Raw genomic sequence first — 17,438 nt, 5'->3', positions numbered from 1 at the left:
GATGTCTGGACTCCTTGTTTATTTTAATTGTGCAGCAAGCGTGTAGTTGGTGCGCAAGAGCTGCTAATGCTGTTGTCTACTACAGTACTGCATAGAAACTGTAAGGATGGGGGGTGCCACAGGGGGATCCAGGCACAGTGTTAGGGGGGTACTTCCCCCCCTGCCCTCCCCAGAATCACCACTGCTTGAATCCCTCTTTCCTGGCAGACGTCCTTTTTTGTACTTACTCACAGAAGGTAAAATGCTTCTTCATACAAACTTTCAAACTGTATACTGTACCTCTGATTTGTAACTGTGTAAAATTAATTGTGCTGTTCTGTTATTCTGTCTGGGGGGGGGGGAATAAATTACCAACTGAGACTGTTGAGGTACAACAAATTAATGCATTACTGTATGTTGATAGATTATGACCACAACACAATACAAATCTCTACAACCAACAACAGTTGATAGAATATTACAATGCAAACAGTTATAGTTTTAATCAGACCAAGCATGTGTAGCAGCAGCTCTGGAAGCATTTTTTGAAATATTTCTTGAACTCTGCATTGAAGATAGTGTAGATTATGGGATTGAGGGCACTGTTGACGTAGCCCAGCCAGGTCACCGTGCTCATAAGTCCAGGAGGGATCTCACATGTCAAGCACAAAGCTCTACTGGTATGGACCACAAAGAATGGAGTCCAGGAGAAGAGGAAGCAGCCTGCATAAAGGTATGAAAGCAGTATTATTAGTCATCATTTATCATAGACTCTTCTCTGATGATCAATTGTCAATCACAAAACTGCATGAAAAGTGGAGATCTCATTCACCATGTGGAACTAATGGCACAAAATATCATGCCACATATTTTACAGCTTGCATGAGTATATACACCAGAGTCGGTGAAATTCCATCCATTTGTTCCAATTAGTAATTAATTAATAACACTTGAGTGGAAACAGGAAGAATAATAAATAAAGCATGTGACTTAAAGGGGAGGTACTATGGAAAAGAGATGAGATTTGTATCGAATTATGTGTGAAACTAAATGTGTTTTTAAAAAATCTGCCTACTTTTGAAACTGTGTCTAAAAATGCTTTCATTATCATGGTCGTTCACTTGTTTTCCACACTCTGGGCTCGGCTTCCTCTTGTATAAGCGAGCAGCTGGCCGCCACGAAGACTAGCTTGCCAAGGGAGGTGGAAGAGGAGATAGCCAATAGCCGGCAGGAAAGTGCGTTCCAGCCAACTGGTTGTCATTCTAACAAAAGATGGGCTCACCACTGGACCAGCAGTATTTGAGGCAGGATGAGAGCTGGCTCACTGCATGAGACAGATTTTCCCCAAATCAAGGTCATTTAATCATGGAAAGAAATATGCTGTAAAAGTATGTCTATAATTCTTGATCCTTTGGATAATCTGAAAAACAATAGTAGTATACGGCAAATGTCAAAATGATGGATGGCCGGAAGTGACGCCACTGACTATGACGTCATCGGCTGTTGCCGGAAGTGCTGTTGTTGCCAGAAGTTGTCGTGAACCGGAAGTGACATCACCCGATGTGACACCATGGGCTGTTGCCGGAAATATTGTTGTCGGGTCTGACGTTACCGGGTGTGATGCCACCGGTTGCTGCTGGAAGTGCGGAAGGCGGGAAATGTTGTGACCGGAAACGGGGTGTGGAAAATGAAGGTGGCAATCAGAAAGGATGTCACTATGTCTCAACATGTCCAGACATGTTCTAAACATGTTTAGAACAAGTCCCTTGGCGTGCTGGAGCGTATCCCAGCTATCTTCGGGCAAGAGGCGGGGTACACCCTGAACTGGTTGCCAGCCAATCGCAGGGCACATAGAAACAAACAACCATTTGCTCTCGCATTCACACTTCGGGGCAATTTAGAGTCTTCAATCAACCTACCATGCATGTTTTTGGGATGTGGGAGGAAATCAGAGTACCGGGAGAAAAACCACGCAGGCACGAGGAGAACATGCAAACTCCACACAGGCGGGGCCGGGATTTGAACCCCGGTCCTCAGGACTGTGAGGCAGATACGCTAACTAGTCCATCACAGCGCAACCTAAGTCTTCTAGATATTCACATATAACAGAAACATAGACAAAGAAACAGGCCCACCCATACAGCATAAAATAGATATTTTCCCTCTTTAACCTGGAACGTGTACCTTATCTCATTCCCAATCACATCCCCACACAGGTCCCAACACAGATCTGAAGGATTTGTGTCAGAAAGATTAATTATATTCTTATGTGAAGTCCTTTTTTCCTCACAACGTCACAGGCTATGTTTATGACCAAAAAAAAAAACAACATGTATCTTCTTAGAAGCCACCATAAATATAACAGCTCAATTTCTCTGGAGACCTAAATAATTCATTTTGATCAGAAAGATCAATTATATTCTTGTCTGAAGTCCTTTTTCTCACATCACATGCTGGTCTGGTTATGGCAAAAAAAAAAAAAAAACATGCATTCTTACAAGCAAGTATAAATATTTCACCTCAAATTCTCTAGAGACCTTTAGGTTTCATTAAAGTCAGAAAGATTAATTATAGCCTTGTGTGAAGTTTCCTTTTTATCACACCAACCTCAGGTGGTCTGTTTATGCTTATAAACATGTATGCTCTTTTAAGCAATCATAAATTGAACACAAAAAACTGGGCATTATAACCCTTTGGGTTTCATTTCATTATGTTTACAGGAAGTCAGCTACTCCATTTCACAACAAAACACGGCATAAATTCACACAATCTTCACACAGGCAGGCTCTTTTTTTCTTTTCTGTGGAACCACTCTGACATTCCAGGGGTAACAAAAACAAGCTTTCGAGGCCTGCACCAGATGTGGTTCATAAATATGTCACCTCCTGCCAGCGTATATGTTCTGTTAGATCAACATCACCTACAGATTTACCAGCGACAATGTGTACCATTGGCTTTCGAAATCCACATCACACACATGGTGTTGGTTTACGCGGTCGTAAATATATCACACAACTACTGAGCTTTTAAAAGACTGAGCTTCGACGACTCAACATCACACTTTCAACAATTTACCAAGCAGATCGCAAGACAGACGTACAATGGCTGGTGAGTAATTGATTATATTCTATCAATCTCTAGTCGTTATGTATATTTACCAGACTGATATAATATTCTTTCAGATTCTGGAGTTTCATCAGTGTGAAAACATATTTTGATGATCATCATTGTAGGTCAAGTATAATTATTTTTTCATATTAATTTCGATAAACAGGCTAACACACTGCTGGCAAACCCAAGGCCCGGGGGCCAAATCTGGCCCGTCAGATCATTTTATGTGGCCCGCGAAAAGAAATTATTTGCATCAACTTCCATGAGTCTCGCTAAAATCTCTACCAAAATTTGAAATAGTCATATGTAAGAAATAATGACGTCTGCGATATTACAAGCATTTTTTTTCGTTACCAAACCCCCTTTACAGTAAATTGATAGGGGTGGGAGGATTTAACAGTAACCCTGTTTAACGTTACAGGGTGATGGAATCCAATGCTCTATCTCACAACATCTTTTGTATGTCACGAGAACCAATTGCACATCAAACATTTAACGAGTAAACATCAGTGCACCCTAAATCGGAAGTTGGGTCATAAAATGAAACGAGATAAACAAAGCAACTTTATACATCACCAAATGTATACTACTCCTTCTAGTCATGTGAAATTGATATACATATAATGTTTTCATTATAATATGTTCATTTTCATTATTTCAGATCCTTTTCAAGGTGACTTAGCAGCAGTGGGGCTGCATCCTTTATTGACAAACAGCCACTGAATACTATGATGAGGCGAAACAAAACATTTACAGTTTCACAGTCATAACGGCCCTCTGAGGGAAACCGGAACAACAATGTGGCACACGGGAAAAATTAGTTTGACACCCCTGGTCTAACACATCACCCCTCACTTTGTGTACGTGAGCGCATGCATGTGTTTTTTCTAGCTATATTTTTTAATGAAAATGTTTAATAATATGGTTGTTTTAATATTTTCTTATGTGCGTGCGCGCAGGCCTGCGCGCGTGCGTGTGAGCACCTCTTAGCTGATACAACGGCCCTATCTACTGGCTAATTAGAACTACTGATATTGAATCCTCCTTAGCAAAGAATCAATGTACTAACTGTTTTTTCTCGCTATATTTTTAATGAAAATGTTTAATAAAATTGTTGTTTTAATATTTTCTTTGACAGAAGCCCAACCAAGGGCAACCAGGGACATAGGTGCACAAACATATGTGCCACCTCGTACACGAATCATTAGACCACATCCTTTGCACAAACCATGAAGCGAGCCATACGCAAAGAAGGCCATCTCAAAGCAGAGTGAATATGGTGGATTTACAACGCCGACAAATTGACGCCTTTATACAAGCTGTGGACTTGCTCAAATCTATCTGGATGACAGATTCTTTTTTATACGGTAATATTATTTTCTTTAAATACAACAGTATAATGTAATGTATTAAGCTCATTCTAATCACATATTCAAAAGGAGAATCTACTGCCTGCCTCAAGATTTGACCATGAACATGCTGTGAGCATCACATCCCCTGAGCTGTGGAGACCTTCGGGCGCTGAGACCTATAACGTCGTCTCCAAGGAGCTGAAAACTCGTTATAGCTTTTTCTCTTTTATACTCATCCAGTTTTATATTCAACATTATACTATTCAACTTTTTATTTTGTATTTAAAATTGGAAAACCCAGGGGATTCAGAATTAGATAATAGTCTCCTGTTAGATAATGTACCGACACAAAATAAAGATGATATTAGCAATCGCTCAACATTGCCGAACAAAACCTTTCAGTTACCTAATGAAAATGTTCAACAAAACACCGTCCAAGACTTGTTTCAACCGGTTAGAAACACAGAGGTCTGAGGAGATAACATCTAATCCCAATATTTAGAGCGGTGGGGTAACAGTAAGGCCTGAACGTTTCAATAATATTGTCATGTGTGTGTGTTCCGGTTTTTGTCTTCCCCCTGTTTCACACACACCTGCTCCTGTGAGCATCTTCACCACCTGTGCCTCGTTCACCCTAATTACCCCTTGTATTTAACCTCGTGTCTCATTCCCCCTCGTTGCCAGTTCGTTGTACCTTGTCGTCGCGTTCCAGCATTCCTTGTTTCCACGTCACAAACTCACAGTAAGACTTGACCCTGTTCCGATTATCGACCGTGCCTCTTTGCCTCATGTTTTTGGATACTGTTGCCTTTCTTGGATTGCCTGCCTGTGTACCGACCTATGCCCGTCTATTAAACCTCTCTTTTTAGAAACTGTCCATTTGTTTTGGAGTCGTGCATTTTTGGGTCCTATCCTCTGTTCCGTTCATGACAAATATAGCGCAAAGACATTCGCTAAGAATTTCCATACCTGAAAACAGAGAGGATCCTGATTTGGCATCTTTTTATACCGAGGTGTTGAGTAATGTGAACAAAGTAATCGACAAGTTCATTTCAATTGTTGTACCCGGTGATATCGTACAATTGGAGTTGTTAGGTGAAAATGTGAGACAGCATGAGATCGTTCAGGTGACCGATGACTCGGACATCCATGAAAAATTCAAAAATTTACTCGATTGCGTGGTACAATCTAATTCAGAAATCATGGCCGACGAAAACCTTGACTTTGTAGGAACAGATTGTATCCAATCAACGTGGGGTTGGGGCAAATTGTCAGAAATGTTGGATTGTCAAATATTCAAAAATAAAAATAAAAACATCTTTACATACCCCTTAACAAAGACAGTAATCTATGTTTCCCTACATCACTTGCCCATTTATTAGACAATACACTGACATCTGCATGCACTATTTAACAAGCACATGAAAGAGCTGTAGGTCTGGATGATCAGACAGCTGTGGGGTTAGCTGATATCCATAAATTCGAAACTTATTTGAAGCGTAAAATAGTTGTCCTGTACAAAAAAGAGGAGGGTGAACTATTAAGCCATTTTGAGAGAAACTACCCCAAATCTGCCGACACCTTGCTATTGTTTTGGACACAGAACCACTACTGTGGTATAATTTCAGCTACTGGTTTTTCTCGGACATGGGTACTTTTGTTGGTTTTGCTACAAAGGCCATCACAACCCGCATACCCATCGTTGTGGAGGGGGGGCACTGCTATGTCTGTGCCGACCCAACATGCATGCAGTCAGGGCTAACACCCATCTATTGCATGGATTGAAATAAAACGTATCTGAATGAACACTGCTATGCACGACATAAAGAACGCAGAAAGATAGCAGGTAGCCAAAACTCGATCAGCAAACGTGATGCATACAAAAAATGTAATGAATGTGGTCAGATATGATATATAAACGTAAACAAAACAAAAAACGCAAAAACGTATGTCCTGTCGTTAAATGTCAAATATCTGGCGTGCTCTTGGATGACCACGACATAAACAATAGACATCTATGCTACATACAACCTCTTGAACCCCAACAGCCTTGTGAAAAAATTATATTTTATGATTTGGAAACCTATGTGGATTCAAACAATAAACATATTCCCTTCCTAGTCTATACAAAGACGCTCCAAGGGCTCGAACAACACTGGTACGGAGATGATTGCGTTGAGAAATGGCTCCTGTATTTCAGGAATCCGCGTTTTCCAGACTCTTTTAAAGACTTCTGACCTATTAATCTCCAGAATGACCAAGATGGTTATTGTAATCAAACTCATCATGCAAGGCAGTAAAGTCATCTGTTTTACAGACACAAAGTACAAATTAAAGTGAATTGATTCACTGTCATTCCTCACTATGCGTCTCAGTGCATTACCTAAAGAGTTAGGTTTGGAAAATCATGTGAAAGGCCACTTCCCCCACACAGCTCACAAAAGCATCTAGAATACGTGGGGCCCTAGCCCCCCACCGAAGGACTACGGTATTGAACCCATGTGAGTGACCGAACGTGCGGAGTTCCTCGCTTGGTACCATGAGAAATGTCAAGGTACGTTTGACTTCAAGAAGAAAGCTTTGTTGTATTGTAACAAATGATGTTGACATTCGAGCTTTAGGTTGTAAAAAATGTAGAGAGGAGTTCCTCAATGAGACAGGTGTCGATCCGTTTAATTCGTGCACGAACGCAGCCGCGTGCATGTCTGTTTTTCACACTCGATTCCTGCATCCTAACACACTCGCCATAACATTGCCTGATAATTACAGATGACAACATAAAGCCTACTCACACGTGTCTATCCAATATCTGGAGTGGGTAATGTACAGTCAAAACATTTTCATCAAACATGCATTGAACACCGGCGAAGACAAGATCAGTGGGTACTTTGTTGATGGGTATGGCGAGATAGAAGATGTGAGGTATGTATGGGAGCTCCAAGGGTGTTTCTTTCACGGCTGTCCCGAATGTTTGAATCTATCTGCAACGATGCCTTATCAGGCCGTCCCTTCCAAGAGTTGACAATACACAAACAAAAGTGCGAATGTTAAAAGCTGAACCAGGTGTGCATCTCATAGAGATGCGTGAACATGAATGGAATGAGATGAAGAAGTCACATACGGGTGTGAGAAGAGTTTTTGCGTCAATTTGACTTCCCTCAACCTCTTTCTCCCTGACAGGTTCTTTTCGGAGGGCGAACAAGCGCGTTCACGTTACGCTACACCGCGGGACCTGATGAAAGGGTATTGTATGTAGATGTCACTTCATTTTGTACCCCTTTGTTAATAGCACCTGTCCGTATCCGATCGGTCACCCCACCCTCATACATGCCAATTTTGATGAGCCTCAAAAGTACTTTGGTCTAATCCGAGCCAAAGTTTACCTACCTTGTGGGATATTTTTTTCCAGTGCTTACTCATAAAACAGCCAAAGGTAAGTTACTATTCACACTCTGTCGCACCTGCAGTGAATTTAACAACCAAGAAGGGCCGTGTGAGCATGATGATGAGGCTAGAGCATTGACCGGAGTGTGGCTCACTTTTGAATTCAGCAAGGCGAGTTGGGCTATCGGCTAGGAGAGATTACAGAGGTGTGGCATTTTGATACAGTACGCATGGATGTCTTTAAACAATACATGACCACATTCCTTAAAGCGTAACAAGAAGCATCAGCCTACCCACCTAATGTCGTGGACCAGGCTGGTAGGGACAAATACATTCATGACTATTTGATTCATCAAGGTATTCAATTAGACCCATCTAGAATTAAAGTCAATCCAGGAAGGAGACAAACTGCTAAAATATGTCTGAACAAGATTTGGGGGAAGACAGCATAAAAAAGACAATTTGAAGCAGACTTGTGACTAAAATGGAAACATTTTTTCAAATTGTTTTCAGAGGTATACGAAAACAGCAAATTCAACTTTGTGAATGAAAACATGGTCGTGGTACATTACAACCATCGTGACAATAACATTGTACCGCCATCAGCCACCTCTAATATCGTTGTAGCATGCCTAACTACAGTGAAGGCTCATATGATCATGTACACATATAGAGAACAGTTACAGGACTGAGTTCTTTACACTGACACAGACAGTTTGATTTATGTGGTCAAAGATGGTGAAAACGCTCCTCGATGACATCTTTCAAGCCTCAGAACATCCGGAGGTGGTAGAAATATTCACACCGTATAGGCATCATAAGAACGTGTGTTATAATGTTGGCACAGAATATATTCCATCAAGGCAAGTACAGCCGGACCATCAGCTTAAATTGTAATTATATGATACTGTTTAAATATCCTACTGATAAATTACAAACCGCTGTTTTGGCTCATCATATTTTCCCAACAAAGAAAAAATACTTTTTAGAGAGGTAAGAAGACGCCACGTGAGAGGCCCATTGGTATTTAATAGTAGATTTAACCCCGACCTGTCTAGAACCATTCCGTCTGAGGACCGTTGTGCTCCCAGGTCAGTGGCCTACTGTCTACGTTGCTAAACGCTAGCATGTCTACGCTTTTAAAAAGAAATGCGTCGCTTCTCAAAGCTCTCTGTCACACCACACCAAAGAGGCGTAAAGACATATTGTCACACAGTCCACCGGCTCTGATTAAGGCTTTCTGTGAAATCGCTTTGAATCTTTTGAAAGGTAAAATAATACTTTCACCTTCATAGTACAAGACATGACAAAATATAATTATTTGACTATTGTCTGATTAAAAAAATAAATAAATAAAAAAAAATAGCCTGAAAAATAAACGCAGTGCTCTGACACAGCGGGGCGGTTTTGTATTCCCGTTGCTGCCAGGACTAGCACCTGTTCTGGGGAGTGTCCTAGGCGGAATAATCAGGAGAGACTGAACACCAATTAAAGCAAAAAAATAAGTGTGAGAAGCACTCAGAAAATGTTTCTCATCACCCCCCAACAAATGGATCGATTAAGCAGACCTGAACCAACTATTCGACAGACGGCCAAGCAGGATTTGGATTTGAAAATGAAAGAATTTTAGGACCGAACAATGAATCAGTAAGAAAAATTTTTAAAGTATGAAGCTTTGATGCAACGCAATTTAACGCTCCTTAAACAAGGTGAGAATGAAAGACAACAACACACCCGGAAGTAACAACAGAGCCGTGGCAAGACGTACAAACTATTCCCTCATGGTATCCAAAAACTGCAGATTATGTTTTGAGAAAATAATGGATGACAGAAAAGGTTGGACCCAACGCCGCAAATTTATCTTTAAAGGTCAACCTGGAAAAGGCTCACATATGACCGATTTACTCAAACATTGAGCTGCCACGGGTAAAAAAAAAAACTACAGATCGTGCCCCTAAAGGATGGAGTGAGTTCCTACACACCCTCTATGAGCTGAACATCTATTTCAAACCCACAAGCACGTCATCAATTTAGACAACTGAAACTTGATGGTATTGTAGTTCATCAGAATGATACCCCGGTTTGTAAAAAGAGAAAGAGGCGAAGGAAAAGATCCGCCGCGACAGTAAAGTGGATAGGTTTTTCCCCTTAATGAAGATTATTATTAAATAATGAGAAACAACGTATTTGTACATTTCCTTGTCTTTTTATTGAATAGAAATGTTAGAAAAGCAACAAAATGGTTACAGACAATGGCATTTTTAAAATTTTTGAAAAGAACATGACATCTGACCGCCGCATGGTGGGCATGGATAAAGCTGATGACCTCTAACAAACTTCGATACCATAGCATTATTTTTAATTACATCATCGGTATAACAAGCAAACGCATCTTGATGAGACAAACCACAGCCTCTACTGGTTAAGTAATAAACACAATGTTGACCACAAGTGACTAACAGCTCATGTTGAAGATGACGGTTAAGATGTAATATACGCTCGGAATGGTTTTCCAAGAATAATTTTTTTAGTCTGTGGGTAATATTCAAATTCAGGGGGAAAACCTATCCCGTCTTTTTCTAAGGTGAGAGCCAGCCAGTTTTCTCCCGGGAGGTTTCTCGGATGAGTATTGACAGTGTAGAATATTGGGCGCGTAGGCTGTAAAAATTGTAACTCGTCAGAAGCATACACGCCACGGAATAATCTGCCTTGCAGATGTTTCATAAGGGTTTCAAGCTCACGCCCATTTATTCTTTCAGTAATAAACCACCAACACCTGTCTTTGAATTGATTTCGAGAATAACGTCATAGCAAGCGTACACGATGAGAGTGGGGGAGGGGAATTCTGAATCTCATCTCTAACCTTAAACTACCGTTGGAAACGGCGGATAGAGCCCCAGTGTCATCATTAGGGCTCAAATTAAAGAGCATAGCCTTGTCGAAAGTCTTCACGATCAATACAGAGAGGCTTTTCTTTCAGATATCAACCTGTAGCTGTAAAAAGTTTGTGATACTCGCGAACAGCATGGCCTGTGTTGAATTGAGGTTGGAATGGTTTGGCTGGAATTTGTCGTCCCTCTTGACATAGAGCTAAATATTCCAAGTTGTGATGGGTTAAATTGAAAGGGTTTAGATCTTTCCTTCCGACAAAAGCGTTATGATTCATGCGTCCTAAGACCACGTAGCGAGGCGTTTGTCCCAGGAAAAAATTCTTGATGACACGTTCTGGAGTCTTGACGAATGGAGTAAGTATTCAAGCTAATTCGCAATAAAGGATATTAGGCGTTTTCTTTACTGAGAGCTGCGGCGTGCCCTCGAGAAACAGCCGGTGAGACGGTTCGTCTTTTCACAAAGACAGAAGCTTGCAATATTTTCATATGGTAGTTTACACTGGGAGGGCTCATAAAACAGAAGCCGTCATTGGCTTTGATGAGTTTAACTCTCAGATCCACATTATTTAAGAGATGTCTTTTGCAAAAAAAATATATCCGCATGCAGAGGTCCTATCACATGGAACAGGTTGGAACCTTGAAATAACTGCGATCTACTTACCAGTCCTTTATTAACATCATCGTCTGTAAGCTCGAGTGAATCCATTTGTCCAGCTGTATCTTTGTAAAACATGCCGGCTGTGAATTGACATTTTAGAGAGCCTGTTGAAAATGTTAACAAAAGTTTCTATCATAGCTCTGTAACTATGTGTCGCACTTAACTGCGAGATCAACCTGTTGCCTAGAGTCACATCTACTTAAGCGAAAATTGTGTTGAGGGGGTAATTAATGATTCCCACATGGAGCTAAATTGGTACCGTTGCTGTTGGTTACTTTTAATTGCAGATGAAGCAAAGTATCGGAGAGATCCAAATATTTAGACCCGTCCCCGGGAATAAAAAAACTCAATACGGGCTCCGTCGGTAAGTGATGCTATAGGTGACATTTCGACATATTGGCTCTGGTCTATTGAGAATTGCGTCATGGGCGGAGCAAATAGATCCAGCTCTGACAGGAGTACATTCCTGAGACTTATGATGTAAATTAGCCATTATTCCGAACGCTTTTTAAGAGAAGATGTCCGCGTTGCTTCTCCGATGTGTCCTTTTGGCTACTGATTTATTTTTAGAGCTGCATCATCGCTTTTTATTCGCCTTCAGACGTTACCCTCCGGGTCTTTTAAGAGGTCTTTGCGCCAAAACCATTAACCCTGAACTTTCTTCAGGTTCAGTTTTGCGATTTAGTCTGTCCAGCACACGCCCTGTCACATCTGTTGCAATGTTTTTAGCCGCCATTTGAAGATCCAGTCTCGCTATGTTAAAACCTTTTCTGACTAACGGGACGACAAAATTGAATAACTTGGCAAAGATGAAACCCAAATCGCGGTCATATTGAACAGGTAATCCTTGGAAACTGAGTAGCAACCCGCCGGCTTGGCTCTCATAATAATTTACAAAACGATAAACGTGAGGCGGCACGGTGGCCGACTGGTTAGAGCATCAGCCTCACAGTTCTGAGGACCCGTCTGTGTGGAGTTTGCATGTTCTCCCCGTGCCTGCATGGGTTTTCTCCGGGCACTCCGGTTTCCTCCCACATCCCAAAAACATGCATTAATTTGAGACTCTCAATTGCCCGTAGGTGTGACTGTGAGTGCAAATGGTTGTTTGTTTGTATGCTCCCTGCGATTGGCTGGGCAACCAGTTCAGGGTGTACCCCGCCTCTTGCCCGATGATAGCTGGGATAGGCTCTAGCACGCCCGCGACCCTAGTGAGGAGAAGCGGCTCAGAAAATGGATGGATAGACATGATGGGTCTCCAACACCACCATTTCTTATCTAGGTCTGAAATGTAAGGTGAGTAAAACTTTTCCGTGTGTAAATTTAACAAGTTGGTTTTGAGCCGTCTTGATTTCTATCCCAATGTCCTCAATATGTCTTCTACAAACAGGCATGTAATATTGGGGACTTAAGGCTTTAAATACAATATTCCCATGTCCACCCTCTATCGGTACTGTTCTTAATAGTGGTGCGAATGCGTCACCCACTGCTAGATGCTGTATCACGTCTGTGTAGACATATAGATGATACAGACCTGCTTTTATATCAGCCAGGTGTGGGGAAATCATCCAATTAGGCCCACAACGAAACCACTCATCAATCGTCATGTATCATACCAAATATGTAAGATAGGGGTGGTTTAAAATGTACTCGGTAACTCCCAGTCCTCCCCCACCCCCCCAAAAAAAATAAAATAAAATAAAATAAAATCGCCCTTAGAGTTGAGATGACACTTTTGGCTTCCGGATGTTTTTTCTTTAAAGGGCCCTCCACATTTAAAATTTTTACAATTTCTGCATAATACCCCGTAGTTATTTATTTGTTATTGCCAACATCCCAAGGCAGGTCTTTATCTTGTTTTGGAGGGGTGGGGTTCCATGTGTCTACAATGTCAAAGGACGCATGGTCTTCGGGGACATTGAACCATGTGTGTGGGTATGAGATTTCAGTCAGGGCCAGCTCCCTTCGAGAGCTACAGTACATGATAGGAAAAATTAACTTGGTATTCGGGGATTGTATTTTCTATAAACACATCTGAGCTTGAATTGGATGGTAAAGTCACATAAAACCCTCCTGCGAGATTGGGGTTTATACTGATATCTGATGAGAGCCGTACTCGCAGTTGATTTTATATATCCACAACTTGTGAAGCCGGTACCCAGCTGTCAAATTTCTCGGGCCACCCCTTCCAGCGTATAAGAAATTACTTGTGTCCGCCTTTGGTGCGTCTCTTAACAATCTTCTCAACGTAAAATGGTTATCTTTTAATAGCTCAACTATCTGGAGTTCAGGGGCATAAAAACTAACCTTTATGGGCTCCCCGTCATAATCAGTTTGTAAACAGGAGGGAAATGTGGTATGCATTCCGCAATTGTAAACCTGTAAAGCTCTGCTCATATTTGTCAAAAACACCTCTCAATTTGGATATTCTTACAATATCCCTTTTGTAAATTTTATTTTGTATCTCTCATTAACACCTATGGGGAAGTTACTGTACAGATTTTGAAATACTTAAAGTATTCACCAAATTCACTCGATTGGGTTTCAGTTTGATACTTTTATGAAAGCTCTCGTTATAATTATTGACTAGATCTTGTGCAATATCGATATAACGTTGTGTGTTTTTAGCTGTGAAATATCTCCACATTCTAGTTTTCAGAGTCCTGCTTATCCTGTCTACCACCGAGGGTTTCAGATCACTCCCTGTAGCAAAATGAATAATGGTGTGTTTTTTCATGCAATTCTGAAAATGTCTGTTAAAGAATTCGTTTTCCCCATCCGTTTCCAGCTTTTTGGGTGTACCACTAGTTAAAATTCAAATGCTTTTACGACTTCCGGAACCATCTTATCCGTCAACACGCGAACAAAGGCCTTTTTTGAAAACACATCTATGACGGTCAGTAGATATTTAAATCCGTCATTGTGCTCTGCTGGAGCTTGCATCTCACAGAGATCAGTTTGGAATTGATTAAGAGGTCTGGAAACAAAAACTCTATTTCTAGTGAAATTAATTCTGGCTGGTTTATGCAAGGTGTAAGCATCTTTACTTGCTAAAAACCCTTTGACTTTATCAGGATTTCCTTTTCTCCCCATTTCCTCCTGCACAGGGAGGCGTTCTCCACCTCCAAAACTTGCTGGGTGGGCTAGTATGTAATATAGCCTCTTCATGTACCTCTTCTCACTCATGGTAACATATGATGTAGAATAATGTTGTGTAAAAGTATTTATTTCCACACATAGCTTTAAGTTGTTTGTTGATTCTCACATAAAATGTGTTTAAAACAAGTTCTAAAGAGGCCGGATAAACATTCTATATAGGTTCGATAAGAAGATAAAGGTAATAATGAAACATGCAGTCATAGTAGAACAAAGGAAAAAATAAGACCTAAGATCTAAGACCTAATAATCATAAATGCCTCAGTTAAGACCATAGGTTGGACTTTTAACTCTAAAGCAACTTGGAAAGTCAGCACTTCATAGGTTATGTCCACTGGGTGTTTTTTTTGCAAATGGTATATTAAGGTATCGATAAACAAACTGAAAAGAGCCAACAGGTGACCTACTCTGATATCACCCTCGCAATTTTTCTAAATGTTTTTAAATCTGTCAGACAAACATAAATCACCCTCGGATATGACTTGGTTTACAAAAGATTTCCACGGTTGTTGGACTAATGATAATGACATCGCTCTGACTTTTTTGATAATTAAAATTTTTTTCAACTTCGGTGTCTTTATCGGAGGTTGATGTGTATCTGGTGTCCAAAATGTTGATTCCCGTACATTGTTGGTGGCGGTGAGTCATAAGTTTTCTAAACACATTCCCCATGACTGAGGTAATTCTCCAGCAAACTCAGCTTTTCATCGTCAACCACCAGCTTGTGTCTGTAGTCGTCGAACTCCTCAAATCTGCTCAGTATATTCCTCACGGCTTCAAGCTCCAGCAGTCTCCACCACGCGTTTGACGGTCTCTCTATCCGTTGTCAGGTGACATAGATCTAGCATATAGTGAATACTTAGTAGAAAGTGTTCTGTGCAGATGTCTGGTATGATGTGATAGAAGTGTTTACTTAAATAATAATCCTCCCCTACTTCACAACATTTATGTTGTCTCTGATTAGGATGATGCTCTCAGTGTCAACTTCCGGTGTTAGACCAGCCTTCTCATCACAGTCGAAGTTGTCGCACTCACCCGTGGGGGTGGTATCGGTTATGGAGGTCTCGTCAGCACAGTCAGAGTTTCCGGGGTAGTTGGTTTTAATTATAGACTCATTACATGGAGTTAGAGTATCTGCGCTGAGTCCCGTCCATACCCCCTCGGTGAAACAGAAAGGTACTCATCTCAAATCATCGAGGGGTTCCCATTGCGTGGCCTTGATGCCTTCATTCTCCTTCTTACAGAGGGTTTGTCTTACCAGAGAACAAAGTGTAGTCGTGCGTGCTGAGTCATAACTATTTATAATTTGTTGAGTGCGTAGGGTTGGATTAGAGGCGTGGTTATGGAAATGATAATGCTCTTTTGATGCTCATGATGTTTTCCATTGCCAGCTGGCTGTAAAGTGGGATGAAATGTCTTCGGAAACGAGGGCTACTTTTTCAGACCATTCACTCAATGGTAAGGCTTCTTCTTTTTCTTTTGGCTTGTCCCTTTAAGGGTTGCGAAAGCGTGTCATCCTTTTCCATGTAAGCTTTTCTCCTGCATCCTCCTCTCGAACAATAACCCTCATGTTTTCCCTCACGACATCCATCAACCTTCTCTTTGGTCTTCCTCTCGCTCTCTTGCCTGGCAGCTCCATCCTCATCATCCATCAACCAATATACTGACTAACTCTCCTCTGCACGTGTCCAAACCATCAAAGTCTGCTCTCTCTCAACTTTGCCCTTCATCCTAGCAGAGACTCTTCGGTCACATAACATACCTGACACCTTCCTCCACCCGTTTCAAACTTCTTGGACCTGTTTCTTCACTTCCTCACCACACTCACCGTTGTTCTGGACTGTTGTGCCCATGTATGTGAAGTCTTCCACCCTTGCTATCTCTTCTCCCTGTAGCCTCAGTCTCCCCCCTCCACTCCTCTCATTCATGCACATAGATTCTGTCTTACTTATCTTTATTCCTCTCCCTTCCAGTGCATGCCTCCACCTTTCTAACTGTTTCACCACCTGCTCCCTGCTTCCACTGCAAATGACAATGTCATCTGCAAACATCATGTCCACGGGGATTCCAGTCTAACCTCATCTGTCAGCCTATCCATCACCACTGCAAACAGGAAGGGGCTCAGGGCTCATCCCTGATGCAGTCCCACCTCCACCTTAAATTCGTCTGTTACACCTACAGCACACCTCACCGCAGGACCAACTGCCTTTCCATTTTTCATCCTCTTTAATGCCTTTCTAACTTCCCCCTTACTAATCATTGCCACTTCCTGGTCCACCACACTTGCCTCTTCTACTCTCCCTTCTCTCTCATTTTCCTCATTCATCAACTCCTCAAAATATTCTTTCCATCTATCTAGCACACTACTGTCACCAGTCAACATATTTCCATCTCTATCCTTAATCAGCCTAACCTGCTGCACATCCTTCCCATCTCTATCCCTCTGTCTGGCCAACCTGTGTAGATACTTTTCTCCTTCTTTAGTGTCCAACCTGTCGTACATGTCCTCATATGCTTCTTGTTTAGCCTTTGCCACCTTAATCTTTGCCCTACGTCGCATCTTCATGTATTCCTTTCTCATCGTCTCGGTCCTCTCAGTGTCCCACTTCTTCTTAGCTAACCTCTATGATTTCGTGTACTTTGAGGCTCCACCACCAAGTCTCCTTCTCTCCTTTCCTGCCAGAAGATACGCCAAGTACTCTCCTGCCTGTTTCTCTGATCACCTTGGCTGTAGTGGTCTAATCCTCTGGAAGCTCCTCCTCACCACCGAGAGCCTGTCTCACCTCTTCCCGAAAAGCTGCACAACACTCGTCCTGTCTCAGCTTCCACCACATGGTTCTCTGCTCTGCCTTTGTCTTCCTAATTTTCCTCCCCACCACCAGAGTCCTCTTACACACCACCATCCTATGC

General features: G+C 41.6%; 1 protein-coding gene across 1 annotated transcript in view; it reads right to left on the bottom strand.

The window, feature by feature from the left end:
* Positions 1–484: 484 nt before the first annotated feature.
* drd4b (dopamine receptor D4b) overlaps positions 485–17,438 on the bottom strand; it is a 59,012-nt gene continuing 42,058 nt past the window's right edge. The window contains exon 4 of the mRNA XM_061700695.1: positions 485–702. Within this exon, the coding sequence (XP_061556679.1) occupies positions 485–702 (218 nt within the window). The remainder of the gene's footprint in view (positions 703–17,438) is intronic.

Source organism: Phycodurus eques, chromosome 2 (genome assembly GCF_024500275.1).
Source record: "Phycodurus eques isolate BA_2022a chromosome 2, UOR_Pequ_1.1, whole genome shotgun sequence".
Taxonomy (NCBI): Eukaryota; Metazoa; Chordata; class Actinopteri; order Syngnathiformes; family Syngnathidae; genus Phycodurus; species Phycodurus eques.
This window is presented reverse-complemented; position numbering and strand designations above follow the sequence as displayed.